We start from the raw sequence: 18757 nt of genomic DNA on the forward strand, positions 1-18757 counted from the left end.
GGTCACTCAAAAAATTTTTCTTTCTTAAATAGATTTGGATGAAGATTTTTTATTCAGCAATAAAAAAAATACTTACTGGGGTCACACATTTCTTGAAAGAAATCGACCTGCAAAGGTTTCAGATGGAGCAACTACCTCTAATATGATACGTTTGTACAGTAGACTTTCAGTAAACGGAAATATGTTAAACGGAACTACTGCCCCGCCGCGGTGGTCTAGTGGCTATGGTACTCGGCTGCTGACCCGCAGGTCGCGGGTTCGATTCCCGGCTGCGGCGGCTGCATTTCCGATGGAGGCGGAAATGTTGTAGGCCCGTGTACTCAGATTTGGGTGCACGTTAAAGAACCCCAGGTGGTCAAAATTTCCGGAGCCCTCCACTACGGCGTCTCTCATAATCAAATGGTGGTTTTGGGACGTTAAACCCCACAAATCAATCAATTAAACGGAACTACTGCCTAAACCGAACTATTGCCTTTGCGATGCTTGGTTTTAGGTTTGTATTCTGCACCTATGTTCACCGCTCAGCAAACGGAACTCCTGTTTAATGGAACATATATTCCCGGTCCCTTCAGGCTTTGTTTACTGAGAGTCTACTGTATTTGAATTCTGTTGTCCTGTCCACGTCTTGGTAAATGGAATCCTGTTTAACGAGACATATTTATCTGTACCCTTCTGTTTTAACACGAGTCTGCTGTAATTTTGTTTACCTTGTCAAAATTCCCTTTTTGAAAAAATTGTCTTTGAATCCTAGCTACGAAGTGTTCAGAAGTAGTCAATTCAGTGCCTGCAAGCTTTGTACCGAGGAAATATCTAAATGAAAATCAATACCGTTTGATCACCATCATACAGACGCCAACAATGATTTTTTAGTTCTTGTGATGGTTGTTTCTTGTTTAATTTAGGTTCAACCAATTTTCAAACGTAATTTTATGCATCATCGTTATTATACAAATTAATCAACAAGCTGTGCCGCTACAACTCCTCGAGTATTCGTTTGAGACTAACTGCCCTCCATGTGTGTGCTCATTGCAGCCAGTGACATCAAGTGCAGCTTATGTGTTGGGCGAAATGGTACAACACAAGGACGATGCGGCTCAGCCTCTGGTGAAGATATTCAAGAGCCACAGTTCTGTACTGCCTCTGCTGCGAGCACTGGCCAGCTGGGAGGTGGCCGGCGCAACGTAAGTGTTGTGCCATTCACTGCACTGCGTCACTTGCAGTAGCCTCCCAACAGACATCTCTACTTTGAATTTCGTAGATTTTGTTATAAGTTGCCGATTCTTTTAAAAACATTTAGTTCATATATAAAAGAACAACAAGTGTAAAAATCCCATAAGTTAAAACACTGAGATGCTTGGTGCACAAGGCATCTGCAACAAAGATAATGGAACACACTTCCGAGAACATTGACAAGACTCCAGCTCAGACTTTCGTAGGCCATGTCTCCTTGCACATGCTGCCGACTTTAACATGATGATATTGCTCGATGAAGCAGAAGCTTCAGAAACGCCGATATTGTGCGCTACTTACTTTTTGTAGGTAGTGTTACAGCACAGGTTCTTCATTATACATTTTATGGTTATGCGATGACCCGGGTTTTACGACAAATTGGTTGGGCTGTGGCAATCTCCCCCTAGAAAAAATGTGATGTATTAGAAACCTCTGATGCACAACTCATGCATCTTACAACTCTTTGGTACCGTACGAGATAAAAATTGAATTACCTTTTTTTTTATTGATTCTGATGCCCACGATATATCCGTGGAAGCAAAATAATACCTTACATGCCCCTAGGTTGACCAAAAAAGAAGAGTGAGATGAACACAGTGTAGCTTCTTAAAATAGAAATTTATTCTCGTAGCAGTTCATTTTTTTCTGTGATCCAGTTTTCATGGCTTTCAAGATCGCTTCTGAAAATGCTTCGCTCGCGGGCCTGTTTCTGGGTCGTTCGTTACCTGGCAAGCTTGATCTACACAAAGCAGCTTCAGCTAGTCAAGTTTGTCTTCAGGATATGTCTTCAGATGCGACCAAAAATATGAACATTTTGGCCTATTGAACTTTTCTTCGTCGGTAGGCTGAGGACCTCCCTATGTTTGCTCCACTTGCAGTTACAGATCTTGGAACACATAAAAGTGTGCAAAAGAACTTTCGCTTGATGTGAGTGTTTATAACAATGGCACCTCACCAATTGTACTTCAAAAGGGTACAAATATGACCCGCACATCTCAGTTGCACACAAAGTCACCGCACATGAACTCGCGAGAAAATGTGCTTTGCAGCTATTACGTAATGATGACAGTGTATCCGGCTCAGGCTGTTGCAAACATGGTTGCAGTTTCGTTTTTACATGTAGTGATTTTTATACTTGTTTTAACATAAAGGAGAAGCACGTTACATTTAATTTTTCTTTAAAGTTCAGATTGAAGATTTGCTACCACCTTTTTCAATTAATGCTTGGCAGTCATTTTTAAAAATTATAGTATCTAGTTTCCTTGGAGCAGTCCAGTGTCGTGCCGAAGGCTTACTCAGGTCAGCGATTATATTCTTGGTGTCTCTCTTATATGCTTCCCTGGATTGAATCAGTCTTTCATGGGCTTCTCAAAGTTGTAGTATTAGTGGGGTCCCACTGTATTCAGCATTGTCACAGCGCTGAAGCTTCTTCCATGTTTCTGTTTGAGAACTAGCAGACAGTAGAGTGTGTAGTCATGTGGGAGCTTGCTTTATGTTTCTACTTCCCTTTATCCTAGTAACTTTTTCTTTTTTCTAAAATTCCCGGCTTATTACAGGGACCCGCACACTATTTTCCGAGGCAACACACTGGTGTCCAAATGTGTTGACGAGTACATGAAGCTGACGGGCATGCTGTACCTGCAAGATACTCTCAAGACAGTGGTGGCCAAGGTTAGGAAGAAAGCCAACCTACTCTGTGCCGCTTTTGGCATTCTTTATGAAACTGCTGCAAGCTAGTTGAGACAAAAGGTGTGCTACATCATACATTCAAAGTCTCCTCGATCTGGCTTCACTTTCTGCACGAAAGTGTTGTACAAGTGCTGCACCAGTTCCTCTAGTGGTAGTGCAGCACGACACTAGAGGTTTTGGTGTAGCAAAAGCGCAGCCTCATCATTTAGGTAGCGCTACTTGCACGAGATGCGAACTTGCGGAAAAGCTATTGCTGAAATGCTGATGAACTCGCCCAGCATGACCTCAAATCGAGTGCAGAAGTGCAGGTGCCGCGAGCTGCGCTCGCCAAATTGAAGGCTAAAGTGCAGCACTCTTGAACTAAGTGCGGATAGTGCAGTAAATTCGAGGAGACCAGTTTACAAAAAAGTGCTCAGGGACAGCACACACACAAAAAAAAGCATTGAGACTGTGGAGGTAAAAAATGTTTAAAAAGTACAGACAAATTTGTTCATCCAAATTGTAGTACATTTAAACATCAAATTAGCTTGTGAAAACTTGCTGCAGCGCTCAGCAGGGACGACATGATGGGGACACATGTATGCTTTCTGCATTTTTCATAAATTCAGGCCATTGTTTGAAGATGTGAATGAGATTTATGAAACTTTTTTGAATGGTAAAAAAAAACAACAACTAATTTTTAAGCACATGTCAAAACGCAGAAAAAGTAATGGATTGCTTTTTCTATATTTCCCTCTTCAGATTTATTACACTTGCTCAGTTTTTACCTCCAGGCTGTTCTTCAAAACATCACATACTTACATGTTTTTTATTTTTCACTAGATTCTAACAGAGCGGCTTCCCTGTGAGATCGATCCTACGAGACTGAAGGACGGAGAGTCCTTGAAAGTGAATGAGGTAAAATCACCTTGAATGTGACTTTATAGACAAGTACACAAGCAGTTGGTCAAACTTATATGCATGGTGATGGATATGTTTTAAAAAAGAAATTCTGTAGAAAAAACAAACAAAAACGAATGACAGTAAATCTAATGTGCCCTGTCGGAATGCAGCAAACATTTGTTTGACAGCACATCAAAGATGTCTCAGCGTGACGATTATTTTGCTTGAGTTTTGCTACTCCTTCAGGCCTTGTTGGTGAAGGCACTAATGTACCTTTAACACACAACCGGCCTTCTTGCAGTACAAAGAGGCGAGCCAGTCTTCTGCGCTATTTGTTTTGGGCACCTGGCCTCTCTATGGAAGCACCTGTGGGAGTGCCTACACGGTTGCTGGTGTCATGGCAGGCAGCAGTGTTATTGCATGCTTGATGTGAGGTCAGCCCTTCAAGTGCATCTTGTCCCATCTCAGCGTGACTCGAGGCTGCCGGGCCCTTCGACCTTTGTGGCGAGCATCCTGCATGCATCTGTGTGGGCTGGCATATTCTTCACTTACCACTATTGCGGGCAAAGCTAATGTATGCTGGGTATCATGTCTTGGAGTTGTAATAAGATCGTTCCGCACTGTCAGCTATCGGTGCTTGCTAGTGTGACGTTGATGTAAGAGACAAATGGGTACATGAGACACAGCATAACTGCATAGGTGTTGATCAGAAAACAAAACCGGCATGCATTGTTTGTTAGAGACATCTTGTGTAGGGGGACAAGAACTATTCTCCGGTGTATGTCTCTTGTAAAGGGGTTCTACTGTATAGTGCAGTATATTATGTTACTGCTCTTGGATGGCAGTGCTGTGCTTATCGGGATCAAGGAGGTAGAATTATAGCCTTCATTTGCATGTGAGTAGTATGTATGCATTGGTGGCCCAACAGATAGCGCCGCTCCCTGGGCTTGGGCTTGGGCAGGTGTGCAAAGAAAGCTTCGCTTCAATATGTTTGTCATGCGTTTTGCTAATTTTCAAAGTGCCTTTAATGGAATCTGAGTGATCAACTGACATTCCCGTATCATTTTTTACATGGCTTAGTGGCCGTTACCCATACCATGTGTAGACAAGGCCAATGAGTGCGCTTTTAGCCTAACATGTGCTCCCGTAAATCTTGCTCTTTACTGCATGCAGGCGCACCTTCGAGGATATGTGGGGGCAGCACTGTCAGCTATTGTGGGCTCATGGGTGGCCTGCCCATGGGAGCTGTGTGACCTCTTCTCTATGCTCCGAAGCCTAGCAGCCGACCGCTTTCCCGGTCGCAAGGAGCTGCAGTACTCGGTGATCTCTGTCTTCCTCTTCCTGCGCTTCTTTGCGGCAGCCATCCTCAGCCCGAAGCTCTTTGAGCTCTCTTCTCGGCCCATTGTGAGTATCATTGACAGCTTATGCAAGCGTGGTTATGTGGAATTTTTTAAACGAAATCAAATGTTTATATATATAGATAGAAACATTTCTGTGAAATGCCCACTAGTTAGATTGTGTATAGAATATTTTGCGACTTCTAAAGCAGCTTAAAATATGAGGTTACAGTGCACATGCACATACAGAGTTGGTATTCTGTGGAATGGTGAGCCACAGCAATGCTTTCACTGCATTACATATGAAAAATGCTTTGTGGCAGGCACAAATAGCACATTGGTAAGGGGAAAGCAGTTGTAGCACAGGTAATGGAGCATCATAAGTTTTAAAGAGCAGTCCTGCGAGCCTGTTATCACCCATACCATAGTGGTCACGCTGGTACATTGCTGAAGGGATTTAACAGTGATTGAATGAAGTGTTTGGAATGCTTTATTCTTAGTGTGTATACATATGTTCATTTTTCCCCCTTAGTCTTGAACTTAAGCTACATGTATGCATAGCTGTTTGTGGCTAAGCCTCTTTACCCTTTCTTTCTCGTTTCTAGGATGAGCAGTCTCACAGGACACTGACCCTGGTGTCCAAATCCATACAAACTCTGGGGAACCTTGTCAGCTCCACATCAGTAAGTGTTCCTTGCCTACCCTAATTGTGCTAAAGTTTTAAAGCATCCCTTGCCAAGTCCTCACTGAAAATTCCAGTTGCGCACTGTAAGATGTAAGGCATTGTTGTTGGAATTTTCAAATTGGTACTTCTTGTTAAACATGTGAAGAAAAACTTTACTACCTTTTTTAGCATGTCTCTGTGAAAGGAGAGCTCCCAATAGCAGAAGCTGGTTTTGTAATATCCCATTCACTATGCATCGAACAGTGTAGAAGCAGCTGCAAAGTTTATTAGCATTCACAAATGATTTTGTTTAGTTAGATTGCAGCAGACAAAAGCAGACTGTACGAAGCCGATATTGGAGGGTAGCAGACCTGAAAAGTTTTCTTTTTTATTTTTGATCTTGTGTGAGTTGCGGTGGACAATAGGGGCATGAATTTGATTGGTACTTTGTTGTGTGTTGCAGGCACAGCCTTTCTATAAAGAAGACTACATGAAAGAGTTTTATGAAAACTTTATCACTGAAGAGCACAAGGAAGCTGTGAGACAGGTACGTGTGACCGCAGTTGTCTAATGGATAAGGTGTTTCGTTACTGTCATGGCTCACACTGTCGCAGCGTCTTATGTGCTCTTCTTGCTCTGTGAATAAATTTTTGGTTAATGCAAGCGCTGCATTTAAAAATTAATAATGAACAATGATGAAATCTGCGTGTGAATGCTGCATGTGTAAATTTTCATTTAAAGGGGCCTTGCAACACTTTTTGAGCATGGTCAGAAAACTGCCGATCGGTAGTAGAGGCTCCCGACAACACACGAGCCAAATATTACAGCGCAGTTTGCGGCCTGGAATTCAGGATAAGTTATCAAAGTCAGCTAAAAATAGCCTTCTCTTCTCTCGACAAATCACAGAAAATAAGCCCAGTAAGCACGTCTATCAGCCATTAGCTGATTTGAACATGGCCCGCTCGGTCGTTACAGAGATCGCCATTGGAGGTCGTCACTTGTCCACGCGTGCGCGCACGATCGCACTGAAAAATCTGTGTATTGGAATAAAAAGAAAAAGTGCTCAAGGTCACAAGGCGCGTGACATTTTTTGTTTGCCCCTCCCATCCTTCTCTGTTTAGTGTCCAGCGCTTTCATCGGGACGAAAGAAGAGAGAATGCGAAAGCAGCGTGTGACAAATCTTTGTAACTTCACTAGTACTGGACAGATTCTTAAAATTTTTGCGGCGATGAATTTTTGAGGCAATACGCTTTTCCAGTGAATTAATTCCGTGGTTACTCAGAAATGTCTTTCCGGGCTCCTTTAATGTTATAGCAAAGTAATTTTCTTCTCTTTTTTTTTGTTTTGTAGTACCTTGAGCTCATTTCCTTGAAGAATGTACCGATGAGGAACCTTGACACGCCATCCATTGTTCTGAAGGAAGGGTAAGGACGCTCATGTTGCCACTTTGACTCGGCTGGATAAAAGGGGACATTTGTCATAATGACTTAGCATGTGACAGTATTTGTGATGGTGTAAAGCAAGTTTCACTCTTGCATGTTTATGTTAAGTGAATGCCCCTTTTGCACTCTCCTGCTGGCACCTATTGAAGAAACCAAATGCTGGCAAACTTGCATTGTTGAATTTGTTTGCTTGTACGTTTCTGCTGGAGGCTATAAACAAGAAGGGTTAGCTTGCACTAGACTGGTGGCGCTTCGCCACTAAAGATGTGATCTTTGTGGCCTGCATTGTTTTCACTTGTTGCTGATAAGTGATTTAAGCAGGGACTGATGTTTAAGCAGGGACTGATGATAGGGACTGATGTTTGTATGGCACTATTGAACTTAAAATTCTTTCAGAATATTCTTGAGATAGTGTTCAAAATTTTCTCTTTGACAGGAGTGGCGAAGGGTGGGTTCATTACGCAAGTAAATGCGATATGTGTGCATCACCTTTTGAATGATACATATCCTGCAATTGCCCGAGTTGGTGGCCAACATACATAAACAGTACTTTGTTGTTGCCCCATCTTGTGCAGGACTATGACCAAAAGGGCACAAGGGCGCAACAAGCTCGGCCTAAAAAACTTCAAGCGTCGCTACTTCTGCCTCACCACCAAGGAGCTCTACTACTCAAAAACGAAAGGTGGGCCACAGTGCAAGAAAAGTCTGCTTCTGAGTTTGGACTGTTAGTGGTGTATTTCAATCACAGTGTTCACTATGTGCAATATTTTATTTTTGGTTAATGTGCAGTTGAACATCATTGATGCGTTCCCACTTAATACAATTTCCCGGCTCTTACGCTCAAAATCGCGAAAACTAGAAATGCCCTCATAGCGCAATGTGTTAATACATTCCCGGAAAATACGATAATTCGGCAGAAACGTTTGGCATTGTGGCAAGCTGTGGTTGTATGATACGTTCCGCAGGCAGGTGGGGTAAAAAACCGCTCTCGCGTGCTTGTGAAGCGCCAAGTGGCAGACTGCTGCCGCGCGGTGACGGCAGCTTCTTTGCTGCGCTCAATTCATCCCCCGCGTGTTCTCGGAATTACACTCAATCGTCCCTTCTGTGCTTTCTTCGAATGCCCGGTCGCCCTCTCCATCGCTACCACAGCTGTCTGTGAACCACACAAAGACCCGTCTGAGCCGCTAAAGCCTTCAAACGATTTTAAAAAATGCCTTTTTATTTTCTTTTGTGTAGTGGTTTTCTCTCTTAGGTGGCACCTTGGCACGATTTCGCAGAGCACTGCAAAGCCTTCATTCATAGCATGGTACCTGAAAAACGCGATCATCCCTCACTACAACAGCCGAGAGAACACTACGGAGCTAACCATTGCTTAGGCACGAGACGGACATGTTGCTTCCGCTACACAACACGCCGCTACATCTGCCTCGTCTCTGTTAGCCATACACCTTTCAACGGGAAAGATGCGAATGCGGTGTGCCTATCTGTTCTTGCTAATCTCCATGTCATTAGTGTGCCATGTGTGCCCCGATGTGTCATTATGGTGTCTGCAATTCTGCAGTGTAACCTCCACTGGAAACGAGTGCTGCTCAGTAAGAGTCATTGCCGGGGCCTCAGTGATTCTTGCTACTTAAAGAAGAAAAAAAAATTTAAAGATATGCAAGTCTGGCTCTGCGCAGGGCTGCACGTTGCTCAGTAGTTCGCAATTCGAGGCAGATGCGTCCAGCATGGTGGCGGGGAAGCGCAAGCCCTTGTTGATTAAGAGGAAGCTGAATATCCTTCGGCAGCTGGCAGTGGAGAATACAGCGCGCAGCAAAAACGGCCCTTTGCGTCTGACAAAGCGCGTCTGACAAAGCGCGTCTGACAACGACATCAACGAGGACTTCCTCTACACCGGCGCCATTGCACCCTTTGGTGGGTTCGTCTCAATAGTCAACAACGTCCCGACTTGCGAGCTACAAAGTGCTGTGAAATTGCCGCGAAGGTGGTTTGGGGTGATGAAGCAGAGATGGAGCTGTAGGACGAGGCTCCGGCTAACTTTGCCAAAGCTCTTGTTGGACTGGAGGCTTGAGCTCCTTTTGCACGAAAAACTATGAAAATGCCGGCAAGGGTCGACAATGTGTGCAGAAGGAGCTTTTTTTGTCTAAGGGTGAGAGGCAGCAGCAGAGAATTCCTGTTTTTAAGAAATAAATTTTTTTTGCCCTTACACCTGTATACGGACTTCTCAGCCTCAAATTTTGCTGGATTGGGATCATAAGTTTTTTCGGATTGTGCTTAGATCTTCCATGTTTTTTTTTCTCGAAAACTTATCAACGAGGTTCTATTGTATTAGCAAAGCACTTTTTTTTTATTTGGTGGTTGGCAACACAAGGCTGTTGCACTTTTATAAAAACGTTGCCCTTAAGTCTGCAGCCATTTTTGTGCATACTGTACAACCTTTACATTATGCATTGGGGTATTATGATAGGCTAAACAGTCTTAATGAAGCTTAATGTTGTGGCATTGCAAAATATCCATAAAAATACAGTAAACCCTCATTATACCCTCAAACCTCGATATAATGAAATATCGGTTATAACGAAGTAAACTAAAAATATTTTTGCAATAGATATAGTGTTAAAAACAAACCATTTTAACGATTTTTCAGATATAACAAACTTATTTCTGGTAAGATGCAACTTTGTTATAATCAGGTTTGAGTGTAATGTAGTGAAAGAAGACGTTTAAAAAGTTCTATAAAGGTTGGTTACTCAATCGAACCGACTACTCAATAACTGCTGAAATAGTCAAATTTGAATTAAGCTATAACTGCGAGAAAGGCTAAATAGAAGGTATTCAAGGACGCAAACCTTTATCTTCTCCATACCTGCTGGCGATGGCATTGAAAAGGGTCGCCCCGGCTTGGCACGGCCACTGTAGGTTGGCGGTGAAACCAATTCAGTTCACTCTAAGCAGATAGAGCTGTTAGTGTGTTTTGTGTTAAAATGCATGGGTTTGGGTCAGTACTGTAAGAAATTTCATGAAAAGCATGTTTATTGGTGATTGGAATTCAAAAGCAGCTAGCACTTCTGATGAATGAGGGCTCCAGAAAGTGTTGTTGACTAGCTCTTGTTTTTGTAACACTGTGTGGGTTCATTCTGATATATATATTACCGTAATTACTCGAATCTAACGCGCACCTTTTTTCCGGTTAAGCGAGTTCATAAATCGCATGCGCGTTAGAATCGAGTACGAACAAAAAATTACGGTCAATCTATTGCCATCGCAAATTCAAAATGGCCGCCCCCTACGTGCGTCGGCATGGTGCGTCGGCTATTTCTGCCTTTGTGTTTACCATGTGCGGCACTTCGTACGTGTGCTGAGGAGTTCGTCATCTAGTAGTGCATTAGCATCGACGACGTGAAAGGGCCGACTCCAAAAACTCAAGTGCACCACGATGCCGCTTTTAAAAGAAAAGTCATCGCGTGTGCAGAAACGGACAGAAGTCGGGCCGCATCGCGGTCGTTCCCGAAACGTGCGTGCGGGACCGGCGGAAACAAAAGCAGAAGATTGTCGACAGCAAAGCTTCACGCAAAGGCTCCAGTGAACCACAGCAGGGTCGGTTTCCGCAAATTAAAGAGCTGCTCCGCGAGTATGTGCTTGAGGAGCGAGCGGCACAGCGGCCCGTGACGACAGAACTGCTCCAAGTGCGGGCTATGCAATTAGTCTTAGAAAAAAGTCTAATGCGGAGCCAGTTTAAAGCGAGCAGGTGCTGGCTAATTAACTATATGAAGAGGAAAGGCTCTTCCCTTCGAAGGGGAACATGCATATGCGAAAACTTTTGCGGAGAAGTACGATGAAAAGCTTTACAGTTTTCAAAGGTTCGTCCTAAACTTGCGGCGCAACAACGGCTACCTGCTTGGGCAAATCTGGAATGCCGATCAGACGCCTCTTTACTTCGACATGCCTGGCACCACAACTGTCGAGAAGAAGGGGGCAAAGCAAGTTCGCGTGCTGACATCGGTCCACTGAAAACTACAGTGACGGCAATGCTCTGTTACACGTCAGATGGGCACAAGCTTCGCCCGTACCTCATATTTAGATGGAAGACAATCCCGAAAGGTATCGTTTTTTCGAGTGGTGTGATCGTGCGGGCCAGCGAAAAAAAATGGGTGCGCGTTGCAATCGATGTCTTACGTTTTTTTTTTTTTTTTTCGCGGTGGAAATCGGGTGCGCGTTACAATCGAGGGCGCGGTAGAATCGAGTAAATACGGTATTATATTTTTTAATCTCTTCTTCACTTTTTGTCTTTCTTTCTTACAGACTCGAGCCCACTGTGCACCATTCCACTGTACGAAATCTTGGGGGTGGAAAAAGTGCAGGAAGACTCATTCAAGATGAAGAACGTGAGCATTCTGTCTCTTTGTTTTCTTTGAGCCACCTCAGGTGTCTTATAAAAAATTGCAGTGGTTGAAAAAAAAAAAGACATTCTTTTGTCTGTGTTCATGGGCCATCTGGCAAATGAAATTGTATAGTCTCTAAGCAACCTCAAAAAAAACTTATTGTTGTCAAACGAAAACAGGGAAGTTGTTATAAAATGCCAGGAGTAACGATATTTTGAACTGCACAAAATACCTAGCTAGCGTCAGATAGCATAGATATATATAGGGGCGACTCAACGAAAAATTTTGCTCGTGAAATGCAAGTTGGAGCATCACGGAAAACTAACAAATGTGGCTGCCATTTTCAATATTGAAACTGAACGATAGAAGCAGTTGCTTTCGCTCACCAAAAGTGACAAATGAAGTATTAGAACATGACCTAGAATGCACGACTCCTTTAACATCGCCTCCAACATAAAGGAGGGCTGAAAAGTCTTAGATGGGGCGTGCCTTACCCTGCATCATGGCAGGAAACCCCGGGAGCATGTGTCATCTCAGCTGCTGTTTGAGCGGTATCATTACCAGCCCTGCAACTATATTGTTTCTGTAGTAAACGTTATACCACTCACACACAATAAACTTGGCCGAGTATTGTTGCAGTCGGCCTTTAACTTTTTGACAGTTTTTTTTTTTTTTGCAAAATGCGTCTCACAAATGTGCTATTTTTTTATTGCCTCAATAAATTTTAAATGAATAAATTTCAGGGGGATGACCATAAAGTGGAAGAAATATTAAAAAACTTGCCTAAATAAATTTTAAATAAATAAATTTCGGGGGGGGTGACTATGAAGTGGAAAAAACATCATTTGTGTTACATTTATATGTTTTTATTCATAACAGCAAGAAACATTAAAAAATTGTTGATACGATTAAAAAAAATGTGTTTTAATAAACATAGCTCACAGACGTACAAAAATAGGCGCACCAAATTGCTTTTCTGGCAGTAAAAAAAATGTTCTTGCTATAACTCTGAAAACTTTTCAGCATGTGATAGCACTTAAAACACGACTCCACACAGACAGGTTTGTTGCACTCAACACACATGTACTAGTGCGTTTCTTTGCGAAATTTCTGTCACTGAGTGGTGTTGGTAAAGGCGTAGCATCTTCTTCGTCTCCTGCTCTCTTATCATTGGTAGGTGGCAACTTCTCTACTAATTGTTTGGAGCGCTCTTCCGTAGTGTAAGAAAACTGCGCGAATATATGCAAATAAAACTGTAAGGTAGCGCGCACGCCGGAAGAGCAAAACGAGTGAAAAAGTTATAGTAATCCTTCGTCAAAACCGCAACAAGACGTAGTTGGTTTTTCCGTGTCCCCAGAACAGGCAATTCAACCATGGCGGCCTTGTTTGTGTAACTTAGTGCTGCACCGAAACAGATATAATCGTGCCCCGGGGTGTAATAAATGATAGTGTAACAAGTGTCACCCTTTGAGAGATAAGAAACCAGACAGCCATCAGCTTTGTGGTCACGAGAAGCAATAACTGCACGAAGTATGAAACCTAAAGCAACTGCACCACGCTCATGCTCGGACGCGCAAGTGAAAGCTGGTGCGCCGCTGTTGAAGGAAACTAATAATAATACTAATATAAAAAAAGCAACTGAGCAACATCTGTTCATGAAAAAAAATTCCCTGTATTCTTGAAGTGTGGCAGCCCATGCCAAGCAGCAAAAATGATCAAGAAAGACACGCGTTTATACAGCTAGGGACAAGCACGTACCGGTTTCTGTTTAGAGCGACATTCACATACTTGTGTGACTGTCAGAGGGTTGAGCATGCATGATGGGAAATTCATTGATACTTTCATTACAGGTGTTCCAGGTGATACAAAAGTCTCGCGCACTGTACATCCAGGCCAACAACTGCGTCGAAGAGAAGGAGTGGCGGACAATCCTCACACGCATCTGCCATTTCAACTTGTGTCGCATCCACACCTACCACCCAGCTGCCTTCCTCAAAGGCCACTGGCTCTGGTCAGTACATTTCCGGGTTGATTACTGGGTCTGTTCCATTCACCTGCACCAGTCGGAACCGGTTCACGGTGGTGCACGAGAAGTTCACAAATTGTGCAGTACTGGTGCAGACACAGTGCAACAACAGAAACGAATGATGAGGTGCCGGCAAGGTGCAGACCTTATTTCTCTTCTCTTGATTTATGCCGTCTACTAACACTAACTGCAATGGCAAACCGCACATATGGACAGTTTATAAGATGCAAGCATCTGGGCAAAACACACCGTGTTAGTAGAGGTGCATACAACACATACACCTAAATGCTGCTTCTGCTCAGCTGCATATGCATTCCCACGGCTTCGTCAAATCGGCACTATCAAGGGTAGGAGGTGCAGAAAAACGGTGAACCAGTGCTGCACCTCTCCTGTACCTTGTGAAACAATGGCATAGTTCAGAGTTCGTCATTGCTGAAGCTCTTGTTTGCTCCCGTAACAAACGCGCGCAGATCAACGCCGAAGTGTTGTCCAGCCGCTCGGTTCCTATGCTTTAGCGCATGCTCAAACAATTTTAAGGTGGCAGGCTGGTCTTAGACATGTTTTTGTTTATTTCTTCAGTGATCTTGATCAAATTGCACATGTTTATGCAGTTTTTTTCTCCTGATTTCAAATATTTCATTAGTTTTTCTGTAACTCATCTTGTTCCTGAGATAACTTTAAGGGGGGACGCGGGGATCAAATCGCGAAATTCTCGCAAAAAAACGAATTTTGGATAAGGGCAGATTTGGATTCTGCATCACCATTTCTATCATATCTAAAAATATTTCCGCCGAAAACGATCTCAAAGTAAGCTTAAAAAATGTTTTTCTGACCGCGGATCGCAAAAAGCTGGCTGAAATCTGCGCGAAAATGGCCCATTTCCGAGCGCGATACTTCCGCGCCTTCGCCGCCGCTCGCGGAAAGCTTGGTGTCACTGGAAAGCTTGCTTCACCGCCGTACTTCTCCCGGTGAAACCACGACTCTACGAGCTAAGATAAACGCACAAACAGAAAAAATGCGAAGGCATCCGCGACGCCTTAGACGCGCACCCATTGGTCGCTCCTGTCACGTGGTACTGAGCGCGCTCTGTGAGTGGCTGCTGGGACGCGCTTGCTTGCGCTGGTCGTCTGCTCCGCGCACGCACGTCTGCTACGCACACGCTGGCGCACTATAGTTTGCGAATCCCCTGCCGATACGGTCGCCGATACGCCAACTCTTCTCTAGCGCGAGGCTTAGCGCCCGCAATGGATCGTCGCGTGGACCGGAAGCGCAGGACGAAGTACCGGACGAAGTACGCTTACGGGAAGCGTAAACGCAAGCCTCCTGTTGGGAAAACGAAGCAGTCAGCAGCGATTGAATCAGACGAACCGAGTACCGCGTCGCCACCAAGCTACGTGTCGTCGGAAGCCGACACCTGCTCGCTGCCGATGCTCGGCAGTGAGGCCTATGACGCGGGGCCGTCAACTAGCCGCGACGTTGCGGTGCGGCCCGAACGCGAAAGAAGTTTCGTTTTCGCTGCGGCGGGTGACGATGCGGTGCCGGCTGTTCAAAGTGACAGTGAATCGACGCCTGGCAGTGACACTGAAGACCCGGGGCCATCAACTAGCCGCGGCATCACGGTGCGGTGTGAACGCGAGAAAAGTTTCGTTTTCGCGGCGGCGGACGACGACGTGGTGCCAGCTGTCCAGGATGTCGGCGATCGTTTGCCTCAGCGGAAGCGCACCGTTCAAATACACCTGGAACCTCGTTTCGTGTCCTCGGAAGGCGCCGAGAAGCAAGCCAGCAGTGTCCGCGATGCACTTCGCGAGGTGTCGGCAACGGAGCAGAAGTTCGGGTTCGCGCAGCAAACGGAGCAAACATCGGCAACAAAAGAGGATGAGTTCACCCTAATTCAGGTTTCTGCCATGAATTCCCTAATAGGACCTGCACTCTGCCCAAAATGTTGTAAGAAGACTTTGTCAGTGCAGCATGGGACAAAATTGGGCCTGGCAGTAAAACCGGTACTTTTGTGTGCTTCCTGTGGCCCTATTCATTCACCTTGGTCATCCAGTAGAAAATCCGAAGGAAGGGCTTTTGAAGTCAACCTAAGAGCCATGCAAGCAATCAAGTCCATTGGAAAAGGGCCCACTGCCCTGAATGACTTCTGGGCTACAATGAATGTCTCTCATCGGGGCATTCATCAAAAAACCTATCAGGAACACCTAAAAAAAAACATTCAAACCAGGAGCAGAGGAAGCTGCACAAAACATCTTTGCAGATGCTGTGCTTGCGGTAAAAGACGTGTACAGTAAGATGCAGCCATCAAGCCCAAACAACATCACAGTTGTGTATGACGGCACGTGGCTTACAAGAGGCCACAGCTCACACATTGGGGTAGGATGTATTATTGAGTTTTACACGGGGCTTGTGCTGGATTGCACAGTCCTTTCCAACTTCTGTCTTGGGTGTTGTCAACAACCAGCAGAGAGCGACCCCAACTTCGTCACTTGGGCTGAGAAACATCAATGTCAGAAGAATACTGATGTTGGCTCCGGACAGATGGAAGTGGAGGCTGCTCTGACACTTTTCAGGCGCTCTGTCAGCAGGTATGGCCTCCGCTACACCAACATTATATGTGATGGTGACAGCCGAACCTATCTTGCTCTGTGCAAAGATGAGGTGTACGGCTTCATACCACTGACCAAAGAAGACTGCGTGAACCATGTGCAGAAGAGAATGGGCACCGCTCTCCGCACACTGGTGACAAGAGCTAAGAAAGGGGAGCCATTGGGTGGGAGAGGTGGACTGACGCAGGAGTTGATTAAAAAACTGACCAGCTACTACGGGTTAGCCTTGCGAAAATACACAAGTGTCCCTGACATGCAAAGGGCCGTGATGGCCACTTTTCATCACGTCACGTCCACCGACGACGAGCCTCACCATGAGCTCTGCCCAACTGGCCCTGATAGCTGGTGCAAACATCGTTCAGCACAGGCCAAAATGGAGCCAGCACCACCTCACAGGTATAACCTGTCGAAACGTGTAGCGGAGGCTCTGCTGCCTGTATACCAACGTCTCTCTGACCCGCAACTGTTGGAGCGATGCAAAGGCAACAAAACTCAGAATGCGGCGGAAAGCTTGCATTCAGTTATTTGGTCACTGACTTCAAAGAACCAACACGCTTCATTGTTCGCAGTGGAGACAACAGTACATGAAGCAGTTGCACGCTACAATTTTGGGAATTTGCGAGCCTACACTGAAATGTGCAAGTCCGTGGGCATCAAACCTGCTAGCCTCGCCCTTCAAAGAGCTGAAGAAAAAGACCAGCAAAGAAAACGAAAAGCACGCAGTGCAGAAAAAATGAAAGAGAAAGGACGTAAGAAGACCCTCGCAAGCAAAGACACAAAGTATTACAGTCCCGGGGCATTTTGATGGACCTTTACTGACTGTTCAACTTTAACGCCAGTTTTCTCAGAAACGTGTTTTGACCCGACTGTCCAGCTTGCCACGATGCTTGCATGACTATGGCTTGACGGATTTTCATGTGGTTTTTTGCATTGTGTTCCTCAGTGAATTTTCTATGTCGTGACGTTTTCATATTTGTTAATTACTACCTCAGTATTTTTACTCCTAAGCTAATTTCACATTATGATAACGACCACATTTACAAGCATGTATACAATGTTCTCTGTAAAATAAAAACAGAGTCATAAAAATATTTGCAGAATGTCACGACATCAACCATCCCAATGGCTAAAATATAAGAGCAACTATAGGCTTCTACCATGTTTTTTTGTCACACCAGGCTTTGGGCAAGTTTGGTAGTACACTGATGGATAAAAAAATTTATAATGCCAGAACTACTGGAGATAGCTGAATGAAACTTTGTCATTTATCATTTAGCGCAGTTTCCAGTAAGCATGCCAAATTTCATTGCTCTACGACAAAAACTAAAGAATTTCACTTTCGATCCCCACGTCCCCCCTTAAGTTCACCCCCTATTGTTTAAGGCCGCCATAGAAAAAAAAAAGTGCTTAATTAAAAGTAATATTTAAAATATGCCAACATAGACTAATGACTACATATTGAAAGTATGCAAGAGATTTTGTTTTTAGGCTTTTCTTGGTTATTTTACAGCAAAATGAACTATTCATTTTCAAAAGCAGTTGGAATTGTGTTACAGTTGTGATGAGTAATTAAAAAGCTTGTGCTCTAAATTCTGCTTCCATACTTGCATTCTACCACATACAGGTTTCCATTGCAAAAAGAATTATTTTTCTGCCTGCCCTAGCTACAGAGATATGGAGGCCTCAAATTTGAACAGTCATAAATTTACTTTTATGAGAAAAAAAGAAAAAAATTGAAAACACACAGCTTCTTCAAAAAGCAACAATCATGGTGCGCATGTTTTGAAATCCTCATAAAGGTGCTCATAAATTTGTAGCAGAGCTTCTAACAAAGGTGCCATCAACTTATAAAAAAGCTTCGAAGTCTGTTCCCCATTTTTTCACAGGTTTTGCATGTTAACAGCACCAAGAATCTGAACAATTAAAATGACATTACAAAAAAATTACCAATTCCTGGTGCGTGAGAATTTGCAGAAAGATTGAAAAATACCGTATTTACACGATTGTAAGACGACCCTTTTTTTCAAATTTGACAATCCAATGTTGGGGGGTCGTCTTAGAATCGAAACCCATGTATTGTCATCTCGAATAGTTTCCCGCTCAACCCAAAGCGCATAGTTTTCCGCGTGCTTATACAAAAGCTTTTCTTTTTTTAGCATCTACTGCGTGCATTACGAGTGCCTTTATGACGAGCGCACGGCTCTTGAGGGAGCACCGGTAATCGATGGAAGAGCCGCCGTAGGGGGGTATTGGTAGTTGACGGAAGAGCTCCTCTTTGTTATACAATTTTCTAAGCGGGCGCGTCGCCGCGTGCTCCTGTCGCTTGTGTCCACGACCGGCTCTCTCGAGTCACTTCTGTCTGACATGAGTGCCGTAGGCTCGAAGAACACTCGGCGCTCGTTTACGGCAGCGTTTAAGCGGGCTGCTATTCTTCATGCGGAGGAAACCAACAACTGTGCAGCAGGACGGAAGTTCGGAATCGGTCCTCTCCGCATGGGC

At 44.3% G+C, this 18757-nt stretch overlaps 1 protein-coding gene across 2 annotated transcripts in view; it reads left to right on the top strand.

The window, feature by feature from the left end:
• The window catches only part of RasGAP1 (Ras GTPase activating protein 1), a 65599-nt gene that overhangs the window by 19088 nt on the left and 27754 nt on the right, over window positions 1-18757 (top strand). For both annotated transcript variants that reach the window (XM_037412460.2, XM_075891421.1), the window contains exons 8-17: window positions 1033-1181; window positions 2787-2901; window positions 3742-3816; window positions 4975-5205; window positions 5744-5821; window positions 6266-6349; window positions 7153-7226; window positions 7820-7926; window positions 11547-11629; window positions 13477-13637. In XM_037412460.2, coding sequence (XP_037268357.2) covers window positions 1033-1181; window positions 2787-2901; window positions 3742-3816; window positions 4975-5205; window positions 5744-5821; window positions 6266-6349; window positions 7153-7226; window positions 7820-7926; window positions 11547-11629; window positions 13477-13637 — 1157 coding nt within the window. The remainder of the gene's footprint in view (window positions 1-1032; window positions 1182-2786; window positions 2902-3741; window positions 3817-4974; window positions 5206-5743; window positions 5822-6265; window positions 6350-7152; window positions 7227-7819; window positions 7927-11546; window positions 11630-13476; window positions 13638-18757) is intronic.

The sequence above is a fragment of the Rhipicephalus microplus genome, chromosome 1 (genome assembly GCF_043290135.1).
Source record: "Rhipicephalus microplus isolate Deutch F79 chromosome 1, USDA_Rmic, whole genome shotgun sequence".
NCBI classification, from domain to species: Eukaryota; Metazoa; Arthropoda; class Arachnida; order Ixodida; family Ixodidae; genus Rhipicephalus; species Rhipicephalus microplus.